Source organism: Macaca mulatta, chromosome 3 (assembly GCF_049350105.2).
Source record: "Macaca mulatta isolate MMU2019108-1 chromosome 3, T2T-MMU8v2.0, whole genome shotgun sequence".
In the NCBI taxonomy this organism is placed as follows: Eukaryota; Metazoa; Chordata; class Mammalia; order Primates; family Cercopithecidae; genus Macaca; species Macaca mulatta.
The window spans coordinates 81,054,219-81,069,769 of NC_133408.1; the positions used below are offsets into that span (position 1 = coordinate 81,054,219).

General features: G+C 52.3%; 1 protein-coding gene across 28 annotated transcripts in view; it reads left to right on the forward strand.

Moving 5' to 3' along the window:
• Window positions 1-15,551, forward strand: part of TNS3 (tensin 3) — a 308,803-nt gene that overhangs the window by 34,001 nt on the left and 259,251 nt on the right. The window contains exon 1 of one of the 28 annotated variants that reach the window (XM_077996786.1): window positions 3,762-4,395. The exons of 20 other annotated variants lie outside the window; for them this stretch is intronic. Coding sequence is in view for 2 of the 8 variants with exons in the window: in XM_077996778.1 (XP_077852904.1) it covers window positions 14,216-14,293 (78 nt within the window). In the remaining 6 variants the exon portion in view is untranslated. Of the gene's footprint in view, window positions 1-3,761; window positions 4,396-11,691; window positions 11,760-13,310; window positions 14,294-14,560; window positions 14,819-15,551 lie in introns of those variants that run through there. 7 more of the 28 variants (XM_077996790.1, XM_077996780.1, XM_077996779.1 and 4 more) reach the window with 7 other exon arrangements.

A 15,551-nucleotide genomic window follows, 5' to 3' on the forward strand; every position in this document is an offset into this window, starting at 1 on the left:
CCATTGTGATAAGTGTTTTAAATAAGAACATAGAGATTTTGTTTGCATGTGCCTTGCCCACTGAGACCCTGCTGCAAATGCATCTTTGTGCTTCTCTCTCCTGGTCCTAGCTGTCTTGCTGTGGGACAACTAGGGACAGCATCTTCCTTACATGAGGTTGGTAAGGTGAAGGTCAGAGGGACAGCAAGCCAAGGTTACCGCCTTCCAGGACAGATCCTATGGTGTGGCTGCTCACCCATTTGTTCTACGCGTTTATCTTTTGCAGAGGGCTATGCAGTTCACCAAGCCCTCTCCATACATCAAGGCTTACTGTGGACATTGCTGGCCATGGAACCATGGGGCCGTATTTCTATTACCATTTCCCTTCTTACTTCCTTCATTAATTCAGCAAACAGGCATGGGCCCCTTCTCACGTCTGGGCCTTGGATAGGTGAAGGGAAGGGTGAGGGTGCAGGGCTTCTCTGTGATGTAAGAACTTTTGTGGGACCCTGAGGCCAGGGGCCAGAAGACCTTGCCTGATCCTCCCTGAGAAGGCCTTGCAGGGGAGACCTCAGTGTTGCATTTGGGGACTGGTGCTCAGCTGAGTGGGGATATGGGTGGGAGGGATGGAAGAGGGGAGGGGAGACCAAGGCATGGGGCTGGCACCCCTGTCAAGAACCAAATGAAGTAACTAGGTTGTGGGGATGGAGGTGAGAGGGCAGGGATGTGGGTAGGGTTGATACTGTAGTGTTCTGGTCAGAGCATGAAAAACCTGGAATGGGCCAGTAGGCAGTCTGTGTGCCAGGGCCCATCAGGAGTATCATTCATTCATTCAGCAAATCCTTAGCTGTGTTCTAGGCAGGGGATCTCTGTGAACCGGACAGACAGATGGAGTAGAGTTTATGCCCTCTTAGAGGTGAGTTTTTCATACCTGATGACTATAAGACCGAGATGGATGAACTTTTCCCTAGGGCCTCATGCAGGAGAGGCATAAACTGGGCAGGGATCTGGGGAAAGTGAGTCCCGTGTGCAAGGAACAGCAGGTGCAAATGTCCTGAGGCAGCACCTGGCTGAGGAGGTTGGAGAGCAGGCCAGAAATAGGCAGGGGCTAGATCATGTTGGTCTGTGGGTTCATGAAAAGAACTTTTTTTTTTTTTTTTTTTTTGAGATGGAGTTCAGCTCTGTTGCCAGGCTGGAGTGCAGTGGTGCGAGCTCAGCTCTCTGCAACCTCCGCCTCCTGGGTTCAAGTGATTCTCTTGCCTCAGCCTCCTGAGTAGCTGGGATTATAGGCACCCACCACCACACCCGGCTAAGTTTTTTCTTTTTTTTCTTTTTTGGTATTTTCAGTAGAGACAGGGTTTCACCATGTTGGCCAGGATGGTCTCAATCTCCTGATCTCGTGACCTGACCACCTTGGACTCCCAAGGTGCTGGGATTACAGGTGTGAACCACCGTGCCTGGCCAAAAGAACTTTTATTTATTTATTTTTTAAGGGTGTAGATTCTAAAAGCTGGAGAGGGTTTTGTGCTACACTGTCATGTCCTGATTCCTGTCTCAAGAAGCTCAATTTGGTTGGCCTGTGGATGCAGAGAGATGGTCAGTGCAGTGGTGGGTGGACCAGGATGGTAGGAGTGGAGACTGGGGAACTGGGCCTTTTTGGGGCTTTATTTTGCAGGGCTTGCTGACAGATTGGCTGTGTACTGTAAGAGAAAGAGAAGGGGCCCCAAGGTTGAGACGGTGTAGGGAAATGGGTGCTATTTATGCAGACAGGGCAGCAGGGAGGACATGTTGGGGAGAAAACCGGGAGTCCTCATTTGGAGGGTTGAAGTGAGTGGTGCTTCAGGGATGGCCCAGTGAAGGTGGGAGCAGGTGGTGCTCAGGACTCAGCAGGTCAGGGGAGAAGCAGCTTGGAGCGGGTCAGGACCATCAGCCAGCAGACAGGTGGTGGGAAGGGTGACAGTCGGTGTGGGGGTGCATGCACAAAGAGGACTTTCAGGTTGGAGCCCAGGCACCCTGAAACTTAGAAGTACCCAAGGGGATAAGACCCTCCAAAGGAGACAAAGGCAGGACCAGTGAGGTAGGGCATGAGATCACAGTGACCAGGGAAGAAAATGTGTCTGGAGATGGTGTGTTCAAATGCAGCTGGGATTGGAATAAAGTGAGGGGCAAGTGTCCTTTACTGCGTCTGAAAGGCTATGGCTAGGTGGTGACTTATGGAAAGTTCCAGTGAGATGGGTTGAACATGGATTCTGGAGCCCATGAGCCTTGGGGTAAGGGGCAGTGACTATAGTCAGCCCTTTGAGGAAGGTTTCCTATAAAGGGAACAGCAGAGAAATAGGCCAGGTATGGGAAGGCTGGATGGGAATCCAAGGAGGGTTGTGTTTTCAAAGATGGGATGTGTTACAGCAGGCTGTATGCCATGGAAAGTTGGCGCAGGCAAGAAAAACGTGAAGATTAGGAGCTGGGGGGGCGGGGTGGGTGGTGACTCATCCTTATAATCCCAGCACTTTGGGAGGCCAAGGCGGGTAGATCACCTGAGGTCAGGAGTTTGAGACCAGCCTGACCAACATGGTGAAACTTCATCTCTACTAAAAATACAGAATTAGCCAGGTGTGGTGGTGCATGCCTGTAGTCCCAGCTACTTGAGAGACCGAGACAGGAGAATCGCCTGAACCTGGGAGGCAGAGGTTGCAGTGAGCTGAGATTGTGCCACTGCACTCCAGCCTGGGCGACAGTGAGACTCCATCAGAAGTTGGAGGATGAGAGCCAGGGTGGCTGGGGACAATTCTGGAGCCCACTGTGCATGTGCATCTGGGGTTAGCACCTGGCAGCGCCCGCATGAGCTGGTGAGCCGCAGTTTTCTCCGTGTTCTTCTGGGCTGAGGTTCGTTGGGAGGCTTTGGTTCCTGTGTGTGTTGCTGCACAGAGTAGCTACGCACTGAGGAGTTAGGACTGTGGAGGGGTGGATGGCGGCGTAGACTTGGGGCCATGCTGAAGGCTCCTGGAAGGCGGGGTCCTTGGCTTGCTGTCCTTCTGACCTTCACCTTCCCGACCTCATGCAGGGAAGATGCACAATGTGGACCTGGCCAGCTGATGGAACTGTAGGGTTGTCCCCAGTACCTTGTGCTGGTGACTAGCGGTGGACACCTAGAGGGCTGGGAGGAACAGTTCCTAGAACCCCATTGATAACAAGTGTCTTCGTGTCCAGTGTGTGCCGCTGCCCCCTGCAATTTCAGCAATTTTGACAGAAGCATGCCTGCAAATCTAATGTCCCCAGCGCTCCACTGAGGGCTGATTACTCCTGGAGGTCCCCACCCACGCTTGCCCTCCACTCCCCGACATAGGCCCCTTATCTCTCTTAATTCTTAGTTCAGTTGAAGTCAACACATGTCCAGGAATTGAGGAATCACCCTCAATTCTTTGCTTTGCCCTCTGCCCCACTCCCACCCTTTGCTCCTGAGCCTCTGCCTACCTGTTTTGGGCAAGGCCCAGTCTACACTGGAGCCCAGCACACACTGCCTGCCTCCCTCTTCACCCTGGAGGGTCCACCGCCTCCTTGGCTTTATCTTCTCTCTGCTGCCTCCTAGGCTATAAGCTTGGGAATGAATGAATGGACAAATGAACCCTGTCGGTATAATTGTAAACCATCTAATCAGAAATTCAAAGGGCAGCAGATAGGAGGCCACAGCCCAGGGTGCTCCAAAGGCCCAGCCCAGGGCGTGACTGAGGGGTGTGGTTGTCAAGAGAGTAACCTTAAAACCTGGCGTCTGTCTTTGTCGATTTAGTCATTCCATCCGCAGAGCCTGTTGAGCACAGCCGTGTCTTACCAGGCCGGTGCTGAGCGCACACAGTGGGAGACCCACGGTCTTGGCACACGCGTAGTTTATAGTATGAGTGGGGTATACTGCACGCCTGTGTCTCTTCCCTGCTAGCCTGGGTGGACCGTGATGGCTATCATTGCAGACACAGGATGAGAAGCTCCAGTGGTGAGGTGGGACTTGAACTGCCTTTTTCTTTGCTTGAATAACATTAAAATTTTTTTTTTTTAAATAAGGAGGATAAGAGGATTGTGAGTACTATGTTATAAGTATACTTCAGTGATATTTTAAAAAGTTATAAGAACAATACATTGAATCTTTTAGGAAGCTGAAAACGGATGTGTAGAAATCGCCCACAGGCTCCTAGCCTCACCACCTCAACATCCTGGGCCGCCTGGGGAGGGGTTTTCCTCAGTCTCTTATGCCGTGGATGTGCACAGGGCTGGGATGCAGGAAGACTGTAAGGAAGGAGCTCTCCTCCAGTGACGGCAGGTCCTGGGCGCTCAGTCCAGCTCCGGAACAGCAGTGCTGCTGTGTGGTGACTGCGTGTGAGGCCAGGGGGTGCCCGACGTGGATGCCACGTGAGACAGGTGGCTCAGGTAAGATGCTTAAGGTCTGAGCCTCAGCCCTTGGGCAGTGAAATGAGATCAAGGCTCGGGAGGCTGGGTCCTGGCCAGACACGTGGCTGACAAATAGGGTCTCTGCTCTTCATTTCTGCTCTCTTGAGTGTGGATGGCGATTTTAGTTTTTCCTTTTTTTCTGGATTGGAGCATTGCGGTGTTATCTACTGGAAGCGTGCTTTTCATGTACTGGAAACTTCTTGGGGGTTAAATTTGGGTAAAGTAGGGATTACTTCAAGGCAAGAGCATCACACTCAGTTGGGGACCTGGGAGTACCCTGTGTTTGGAAAGGCAGGGCCACCTCCTACTGAACTTTAAATCAGAGGCATTTAATTATTAGCTCCCTTGGAGCGCTGATGGTGGTGAGACCAGGGCCAGCCTGGAGTTTTTACGAGGGCACATCTTCCACCTGTATGGGAAGATGGAGTGTTGAGGTTAACTCTGTACTAGTGGGGGATGGCCCTCAAGACCCTGCCTTCTGCTGAGCTTCTCTAGAGCAGGCTCTGACTCTCCAGCCCTGCTTGCCTCACTCCACCCAGGGCATAAAAATACCGACTTGTAGTCGCAATAATGACATAAACAACTCTTGCTTTTAAAAAAAACTTCTAGTAAATAGCTAAAATTTGTTAATATTAATAAAAACAGCTCAACTTCTTCAGAAACCATGTATCAGTTTTACACTGTCTGGGAAGAATCTCCCTCCTTACCCTCAAAGCATTAAGGGCTGCAGGAACTCCTCATAGCAGAGGGAAGAGAAGGGATGATTGTGGGTGTGGTACCGGAGCCCCGTCTGTGCACTGTCTGGCATAATCCTCATAAGAAGCTTTTGAAGTCGGTTGCAATTTGATCATCCGCTTTAGCACACGAAGAAACTGTGGCCCAGAATAATTAATAAAAAAACCTCAGGCAGTGAGTAGAGGAGTGGGGTGAGGGTCAGCCGCAGCTCTCTGGCCCACCTCGGTCCAGACCTCTTGGGGGAGGCTCCAGGCTACAGGACAGCAGGGCACCTGCCTCTGTCCCCAAATCCCATGAGTCTGTTGTGCTCCTTAACCCAACTATAGATCAGAACCCCTGGGGAGATGGTGAAGAAATATCACTGCCTAGGGTTCCCCCAAGACTGTGGTGTACTCTGACTGTGATGTAAGTAGTAGGGGTGGAGTTCGTGTGATGTCGGTATGTTTTTAACCAGCTCCTGCAGGGGATTTGAGGAGCAGTGTTGGCTGAGAACTGTCCAGGCTGCTCCCGGGTGGGATCCCCTAGGGCTTCATTACCCACAGTTCCAGATGTGGTCCAGTAGTCATTTTCTGATCTAAGTCAGGGAATGTTGGGGCATTTTCGGTCAGGAAGAAACTGGGGAGGTGTGACAGGACAGGGCTCAGTTAGAGAGGTTTCCGCAAGGACACTGGTAACTGAGATGGCTATCTGTGGGTGACCTGCCTCCCACTGCCCCAGCCTCTGCGTGGCAGCCCCCCAAGAGAGGGGAGAACCAGGTTGGGTCCTCTTACCCTCAGCACCCTGTTTAAGGGTCTGGCGCAGGTTTTGAAGCTGAGCGGGTTGTTAAACTTCCTAGAGCCTTGGGCGTCTTGTCCACATCAAACAGAGTAACAGAGATTTCTATGGGAGGGGAGTGTAGAAAGCCCTCCCGTTTCGTGGCCAGTGGCATGGGCTACCATCTAGTTCTTCCTCAGTGTTCTAGAAGAGGCCAGGCTGGCCAATATGGTGAAACCCTGTTTCTACTAAAAATACAAAAATTAGCTGGGCATGGTGGCGCACGCCTGTAGTCCCAGCTACTCAGGAGGCTGAGGCAGGAGAATCACTTGAACCTGGGAGGCGGAGGTTGCAGTGAGCCGAGATCGCACCACACTGCACTCCAGGTGACAGAGCGAGACTCCATCTCAAAAAAAAAAAAAAAAAAAAAAGAAAGAAAGAAAATGCCCTCTTACGCATCTCAGTGTATGATCACGGAAGAGTTTAAAAGGCCAGGCACACCACCAACAACTGTGTCCTTTTTCTCCACGCCCCACCCCCGCCGGAGGAAGTGATCATACCTGTTTCTGTTTTTAGTGTTTGAGGTGCTCAAAGTGGCAGAGTACGTCCTGACACTATGGATCTCCAGGCTTTTTGTACAAACTAACTCTGCAGGGTTTCTCCACTTGGAGTCAACTTGATGGTGAAGAAATGCTTGGCTTGGCAAGGAGTGGAAAAGTAAATCGTGATGTCCTCAGCACAGGGCACCTCTTAACTAGACAGTTCCCCCTGTTCTCATTTTCGGTTAGAATAGGTGGGGCAGCTCATTTGACAGGAGGAAACTGACTTGTCGGAAGTGCGGGGATGCTCTGCTCTCCCGTGCTTGGGTTCTGGGACACCCATTGGTAGCAGTAGGTCTGTAAGCTGGACCTGGGGACTTGGGCTTGTGGTTCTTTAGCTCTGCGACCTCAGGCAGTTCTGGAAGCTATCACAGTTGGAGGCTGGAAGTCCAAGATCAAGGCTCTGGCAGATTGTCTGGTGAGGGCTGGCTCCTGGTTCATCAAAGGCACTTTCCATCTGTGTCCTCCCATGGCAGAATGGGCGAAGGGTCTTGTGGGGTCCCTTTTTTAAAGGCCTTACCCCCATTCATGCAGAGTCTCCCCTCATGACCTAAGCACCTCCCAAAGGCCTCACCTCCTAATATCATCACCTCGTGGGTGAGGATTTCAACATATGGATTTTGGAGGCACACAGACAGCCCATAGCTGTGGGGGTTCATTTTACCATGAGAAAGGTGTGCTCCGTGCTTGTTAGGGGTGGAGACAGGTGGGCCCTTATTTATGTCTCAGGCCGGGCACCCCCATCCTCCATCCATGGATAGGTGAAGGAAGGAAGATGCTCCTGTTGGCACCAGCCCCTGATTCTTCCTGTTCCTCTGAAGGGAGGGAAAGGGACGAGATCCTACCAGGGACTTGGCTGGAGGGGGCTTGGGAGAGCCACCTTAATTTAACACTTTTTTTTTTTATTCTCCTGTGCACATGCTGTAATGAAACAGCTACTGTTTTGAGCAGGGAAGAGGGAAGAAGCACCTACTGGAGGGTGAATTTTGTAGGGAAAGCATTTTTTATTTACTTCTCAAAGTCAGGGGGAAGGAACTCCATGACTTCCCACTGTTCCCACTATTCCCCAGAGCAGAGGGAAATGGAGAACAAATGCTGGTTTCTCCAGGGCGGGCAAAAACACCATGCGAAGGATGTCAGAAGTCACCATCTGTTTGTCAGAAGAAGCCCCGAAGTGTGGCAGTTGCAGAATGACACTTCATTGAGAGACTGAGCCTGCATACCCCAGGGGTCTTCCATGGGTGGGGAGAGGCTGTGTGCCCAGAAACTGTGTAGCCAATGGAGACATTTTGGTTAAACTGGTGGAATAAATGCACTCTCCTCTGTGACCAGTGGACTCTCATTCATCACGTATCTACTGAGTGTGTGATTTTCGTGAGAAACAGCGTCGTGTAAAGTGCAAAGCAATATTGCTTTTAAGTCCTGCTTCCACCCGACTGGATAACTCCGGCTTTGGACCATCCTGAGGGTCAGGCACTTCACAAATGGCATCTTTGATTATTAACACCACTCTGGGAGGTGGACTCCTTGTTCCCTAGGATGTCACTGGGTCAGTAAGAGCCTGGGTGAATGCCCCCTTACCGCAGGGACTGGAAGCCAGCTCCCCAGCTCTCCAGTCTTTCAGGTGCCCCATGCATATATCCTGAGCCCCAGGACCTCATGTACCCGAAAGTCCTCTGCTGGTCTTCCCCCTCCAGCATGGCCCTGGGGAACAGGTAGGAAGATGTTTGCTGGAAAGGTGAGATGCACGTGTGTCTGAACACTTCCCGAGTGTCCCAGAGGGTGAGTGCCCTGGGAGGCACACTGTCCCTTCTGGATGTGGGATGGAGCACAAGCTAGCTGCACAGGGAAACAGACAGAAGGGAGGTCGTGAGAGGGAGGATTTTCCCAAAGTCTGTGCTTGGGCAGGGCCCAGGTACAAGACTGGACTCTGGAGACAGTGCCTGGGCCTCCCGCTCCCCAGTGACCAGCATTCCTGACTTTGAACAAGGAGGGAGGGCCGGGCTTAATTTCTGCAGATGAGAGCTGGCAACAGCTTGCTGATGTCAGAAATTCCTTAAACTGAAGGCAGTCTTTTTCAGTATCAGAGGCAAAGTGCTTTATTTTTTATTTATTTATTTATTTTTGAGACACCGTCTTGCACTGTTCCCCAGGGTTGGAGTGCAATGGCACGATCTCGGCTCACTGCAACCTCTGCCTCCTGGGTTCATGTGATTCTCCTGCCTCAGCCTCTTGAGTAGATGGGATTACAGGCGCCTACCACCACATCTGGTTAATTTTTTTGTATCTTTAGTAGAGACGGGGTTTCACTATGTTGGCCAGACTCGTCTCGAACTCCTGACCTCGTGATCTGCCTGCCCCTGCCTCCCAAAGTGTTGGGATTACAGGCGTGAGCCACCGCGCTTGGCCGCAAAGTACTTTTAGATGTGCTTTAGGTGGCACATAGGAACTCCCTCACACTCAAACACCCTCAAGCCATGGAGCAGTGGGACTGGCCACGTCAGATTTCGTGTCGACGGGCATGTAGTGGGTAGAGGAAAGCTGGGAGTCATCTGCTCAGAGTGTCTGGGGGCCCCAGCTGCAGACTAGGAATGGAGAATCAGGGCTGGATCCTGCCAGGGCAGGGGCTCTGTGAGCACACGTCAGAGGGACTAAGGATTTGGACTCTCCACCCCTCCCTTGGGTTGTCTGGCCAAGGTGTGCTGAGGATTTGGTTTAGATGATGCCTCTCTGCAGAAACACCCAGTGGTAATGCGTGTTCTCATCTCTGAATCACAGGTAGTGCCGACCGTGGCTTGTCCCATCCAAGGTCATGGTCATCTTGACTCCTTGATTAGGTGGAGATTGAAACCTTCTCTGTTGTTGACTTACTCTTTTCCCTTTTATAGTAAATAAAGGAAAGTATTTAGAGACTATGCGTTCTCTCTGAAGGTCAACCAGTGACAGCCTGTTAGATTCTGTCTCTCCACCACACGAAACTCCCGAGTCTCCCATCTCACGACGTGTGTAAGCTGAGACCTTTACCCTTCCTAATAACTGGCTCCCAGGCCTCCCATTGCCTCTCTGAGACTGTCTCCTGCTATTCTCCTTCTCCTCCTCCACCAAGTGGGAAGGTACTTTGAGACCACATAGGCTTTCAGCGTGTGCGGTCATTTACTTCTATCAGTAGGGACTCAAAGACTCTTGAATTCATATTGTATTCAAGGGGTCGTAATCCAATATTATCACTATTTTGATGTCCAAGTCATTTATAGTTTGCCTGGTGGGTGGGAGCCTCTACGGGCTGGCCCCTGTGTCTTTTTGTTACATACCCATTGTTCTGTGAGTGCTCTCTTACTTTCTGGCCAAAATGAAGAGATTTCAGGCTCATTGGGGGTGACTCCAATGACATCTTTGATTATTAACACCACTCTGGGAGGTGGACTCCTTGTCCCCTAGGATGTCGCTGGGTCAGTAAGAGCCTGGGTGAAAGCCCCCTCACCGCAGGGACTGGAAGCCAGCTCCCCCTGCTCCAAGGACAGAGCTGGGAGTATCTCTGTGTGTGTGTGTGTGTGCACTGGTGCGTATATACACATTCACATCTACTTTGATTTCTAGATGTATCTACATCTCTAGATTGGAAACTGTGAGTCACACCAATATCTGATTCCTGTCTTCCAACACAGGGCTTACTATAATGCTCCCCTTTCTAGACTAGCAAGCTCCTCCCCAATGGCAAGGAAGGTGGCTCCCATTTTTCTTCTCACAGATCCTTATGCTCAATCTTCCTGTGCATAACCAATCTTCTGTCACCTCTCCACTGCTATGGCCGTCCTCTCCCCTGTACATTTATCTGTGTTTCTAGGGCTGTTGCCCGAGGCTGAGGTTCTCTTACCTAGAGTTTCCATGGCCACTCCTGCTTTCTCCTGAGTGTCCTCCCAGGGCTGCCAGGGAGTCCTCCAGGATGAACATACACCTGTGATGCTTTTTCCTTTTTGCCAGTTAGAGCCCCCTGTGACCTTGGAGTCCAGCCCAGCTCAGTACCAGGGCCTCCTCCCTTGTCACTGCTTTGTGCAATTCTGCTCACCACCCTGTCTTGCTTCTTGAGCCCTGTCTACCCTCAGCGTCCCAACACAGCTGTGCATTAGCCACCCAGCCTTTGGCCAGTTCACCAACAACACGGTGCCTTACCACCTTTGCCTCTCCTCACCTCTTTTCCTGTCTGGAAAGTGCCTGCTTCTGCTTCAATTCACAGCCCACTCGTCGAGTTCTTTCCATGATCTGGGGACTCCGTGCCCCCTCTTAATGCTGTGTGTAGATCATCCCTCTGGGAGGGGCGGGGTGAGCCAGCTGCTGTATTTCCTCTGACACCAAGCACACACGCTGCTCACATATCTGTGGGTGAATGCATGATCGTGTGTGGGAATGGACGCATAGGAGCAGCCTCCAGTTTCCAATGACAAAACAGGGGCATGAGTGGCCCCTCAGCTTTCTCCCACGGAACCTTGTACTTGGTGTTAAAGTCTGACTCATAGAAGGGCTCATGTCCCCAGTTCCAGCTGGGTTTCCAATCCAGGTTGAGATGTAGCCTCTCTTCCTGATGCCTGGTTTGCTGATGTCTGCCTTAGCTGTCTGGAATCCATCCTCCCAGGGAAGAACCTCGTTTTGTTCCTGGGAAGAACCTCATTTTGTTCCTGGGAACCAGGTGCAGTCAGAAGCTAGGGTGAGACAACCCGGCCAGTAAAAAGCACAGAGGACTGTGGCAAAGCATGAAGAAAATCGGAAGCTGGGTAGCAGCATAGAGCTCACTATGGCCTTAAGATGGAGTGAGGCCAGTCTGCCATCCAAGTTTTGAGGTGAGGGTCTGTGCCTGGAGGAGTTGGCCCCCACCTGCCCTGGCTTCTGAGTCCCTTTGCATCCCCAGACCCTCAGCTACAGCTTACTTCTGGGAGGACTCAGAAGGGTGTGGTCTGAGACAGGCAGTGAACACCAGTGTTGATGCGGTAGAAATACAGCAAAGCAGAATGTTTTCATTCCTGCACCAGTGTTTATTGCTCCTGCTTGGTGCTGTGTGTGGAAAATCCCAGACAAGGTTAGGACTTCCTATTGGAGGCACAAGACTTATGACCACACTAGAGGGTCAGGGCCCCAACCATCCTTGGGTGGCTCAGCCATGGAGGATGATTAACCAGTCTGGGAGGTCAGATGGGAGGCGGATCTTCAACTGAGCCCAGGACAGTGGTTTTCAGCCAGAAAAGAGAATGGGAGAAGCCCCAGGTGAGCCCAAGGGTGCAAAGCAGAAGGACCCTGGAGGGTAAGAGCCTAGATTGCAAGCCTGGCAGGAGGAGGTCAGAGGGGGGCAGGGAGAGGGGCTGGAGAGGTGGCCTGCTGGAGAATTTGGATTGGCCTTAGGATTGAGCAGTTTCTTGCCAGTGAAAAATCAGTTTGTTGTCCTCACTCGGGAGGTTTATCACATGCATGTTATTTGTTACTAGTAATGAAGTATGGGAGTTTTCTGAATGGCTACCCTTTTAAATAAGAGCAGATTCAGGGTATCCCTGTAATAAAAAGCCACCTTCAACTATTTGCCTTCCACTCTGGCTTGCATGGGCAGTGGGCTGGCCTGTGCTCCTGACCATTGTTCCTGGGTGGACCCCAGAGAGTGTGAATCCTGGTACTCAGGTTGGAGGAGTTTTATCCTGCTGGGAGCTATCTGTTCATTGCTGAATTCAGATTTCTTCGGCCGGTTCCCGTGGGCACCGTGGTAAGGGCGGTGGTAGATCCAGCTGACCTCTGGGCGTGTTTGTCTTGGGTAAACCACGACAGCAGCATGTCCTGTTCTTAGCTGTTTGTAGACACTTCTATGTACCTGGTATTGTGTCAGATGTGAAGGAATCTGGAATGAATATGATACAGATGTGTTCTCAGGGAAAGACATTTGAAAAAACTAAAGTTTGGATACGCTATAGGAAAAAAATGATGAATGAATACAGGAAAATGAAGGAAGGAATGAATATAGAAAAAGGTGAGTAATGATGTCATTTGAAGGACAGGGGGAAATGAGAATGCCTGCTTGTCTGCCAGGTGATGATTTAGTGAGGAATTGGAACCCAGAATGGTGTGTTCTAGGAGGAGGTTTTTTCCTTTGTAGTTGAAAGTTGAAGAGCAGCTTTGCTCTTCTACTGCAGAAACGGAAAGATGGATATTTAGTGCCAGAACTTGAGAGGTTAACGTCGGCCAGTTGAATTGATGGCTGGAATTTGCACATATGTCAGCCATAAAGGCCACGACTAAGCCCACCCATACTGCTCCCCACATCCAAGGCATGTGGAGTTGCACGTGGAGTTGTAGATCCGAAGTTGGAGTGTTGGAGGCACAAAGGCTGAGCTCTGGGACACTACCCCTAGGCTGGGCCTGGAGTGAAGGCCGGTAGTAGGAGTACAGGGTTAGCCGGCCTGAGGCTAGAAGGCCCCCTATCCTACTCTGAGGCAGGGATCTCTTCCCCTGCCCCCCACAGACCACAGGCAGTGGCTTCATCTTGAACATGATCTTTTATTTTCAGTCTTGCCACAAAGCTTCTTGTAGACAGCCAAGATCCACTGCCCCGGGAAGGCTGGTGAAGTCCGACAGGCGTTGAAAGGAGGGATCTGCCTGTGGATCTTGCCCACCTCTCCTCCTGCGTTTCTAAGTGACCCTTCCTTCAGGATCCTGGCTTGTCCATCTTCTTCCATCACCCTGTCATCTTCACCTCCTGAACCTCGGGTTTCTAATTTCCTTCTAAAATCGCAGACCCATAAAGGAAGACGGGACTCGAGATCTGCTGTGAATTTTCCTGATTTGCCAGGAGCAGGACGGCGGGGGGGTTGGGGAGGGCGGTGCGGGGGAGGGATGGGCTGGGAGATAGGGAGGGGGCAGGGAGGTGCAGCCCAGCCCCCAGGTGTGCAAGGCCCCGGGCGGTCCTGTGCTTTGAGCTTTGCTTGAAATCCTCACCTGGTTAGGCGTGTCCTTTGCAAGGCCAGGCTCCTAGTTTTTCCTAGTTGAAAAGGCAAATTAGAAAAAAAGCCTTTCTGCCTCGGTGTTTCCCTGTTTTCCACTCCAAATGCCCTGTTTGCCAGTGTAGATTACCAGGGTAGTGCAGATTACTGCTCATTACAGATGCAGAGTTGACTGGATAATAGTTAAGATTTAGAAATTCCGAAAGTCGAAGAGCGTGCCCGGTTTTGATTCTTTTAAGCCCCTCGCCAGCGTTCTCGGAGAGGTTTGAAATCCTAGTAAAGCTGAACCCTGCACCAAGCTCCGCGCGTCCGTAATTCCAGTCAGATGGCGGCTGCAATACCCTGCTCCCTCCGCCTGGAAGGCGTTTCTTCACCCACTTTTCAGTGTTTGGCGGCTCAGCCTGTGCCTCCGCGCTCGCTCGGAGTTGCGGTTGGGGCGGGCGGGGGAGGGAGGGCTAATTCGTGTCAGATGGAGGGACGCCGTGCGGGACCGTGCTCTCGCGCCTGCCTTTTGTTCCCGGCGTCTGACTTCTGACGGACAGAAGTGGCCGTAGAGGCGGCGGCGCGCGGCTGGGACCTGGGCCGGCGGCCACGGAGAGCCCTTCGCTCCTCCCGTGTTGGCCATTTGCTGGGACTTGTGTCCGCAGGGAACTCGGGAGGCATCCTCTGCCCCGACCGCCACTGGGGAGGGGTCCTCGCCTGGCCGGGTCGGGCTCCCAGCGGGCGGCAGGGGCGGCCATGCGGCTGCGCGCCCTGACCCCCGGGCCACCGGGAGGGTTAGCGCGCGGAACCCGGGCGCGCCGGCGCCGGCGCCAGGTGAGTGCGGCCCGGAGCTGGGGTGCGGGGCCGGGGGCGCGAGGCACGGGCGCCTTCAGGGCTGCACGCACGTGGGCTGCGCCGGGTGTGCGCTGGTGCCCGTGGACGCTGTGCCGGTGTGTACCCCCCTGTGCTCATGTATATGCGTGTGCCCTTGTCAGTGCGCGTATGTCGGTGTGTGTTTGTGCACCCCCGTCTGCACGTCCACGCGTGCGTGCTTGTGAGCGCGCGTCTGTGTGTACAGGCATGTGTACGCTGGTCCGTGCCAGAATCCTGGTGGGTGCGTGTGTACCCTTGTGGGTACGTGTGTACCCTTGTGTGTGTGCGCGCAGGACAAGGAGCGAGAGGGCCAGTGGAGCTTTGCCTAGTGGGAGCGGCTTCTGGTAAGCGTGGAAGAGGGTCCAGGCTTAGCTCTTTCCAACCCAACAGCCTCTTGAAAAGGCTTCTTGGTTTCCTTTCCCTGCAATGGAATTGGGATTCTGGCCATTACGCAGACCTGCTGTCTCTCGCGTGTTTCTTGCAAAGGTAAAGGACATTTTAGCTCTTCAATAATGTGGGGGATGCGCTGGGATGTAGGAATCCTTACAGGTTCCCTGGGGACCGCATGGTTCCAGCGGCGCTCTGCGGTCCACAGGACGGCCCTTCACGGTGTTTGAATTAAACAGACCCGTCCTGGTTGGCTCCCGCTAGGTTCAGCGCCCTTTCCCTAAGTCTAACAATCAGGAATTTATTGCATTTGTTTTTCTGAAACTTTTGTAAGGCTCTGTGGAGTGAAAAACTGTTAAAATTTCAGCTAGTTACTTGAGGTGTACTGCGTTCCCTCTTAAAGTTTAGTGGTCAAACGCTGCTGCCTGGAAGTGTGGGAACAATATGTGCTGGATCTGGAGGGTGTCCCTCTTGCCCCAGATACTGGCTCCCTGTGGGCTGGGAAATATCCCCGAGGCCCGGAAGTGTTCCTGGCTGTTTAATATCAGAGTAAAGTTGGGCTGGGAATGTGTTTTTCATCAGTGCCTGCCTCTCTAGAATGCCTCTGAAGGTTTCCCAGGTGCCTGAATGCCCACCTAAATCCTTTTACTACGGTGGAGCTGAATATTTCCTGAAAGGAAAACATAGCAGGGATTGTGCTGATGCAGCTTTGCACTTTTGCGTGTGTAACCATTTTGCCAGGCGACCTTTAGCCGGGAGAACCTAGCCGAGAGGTCCCTGCGGTTTTGCATTTCGGCAGAGTGGAGCATTCATGTGGAGCACCTCCCTGTTC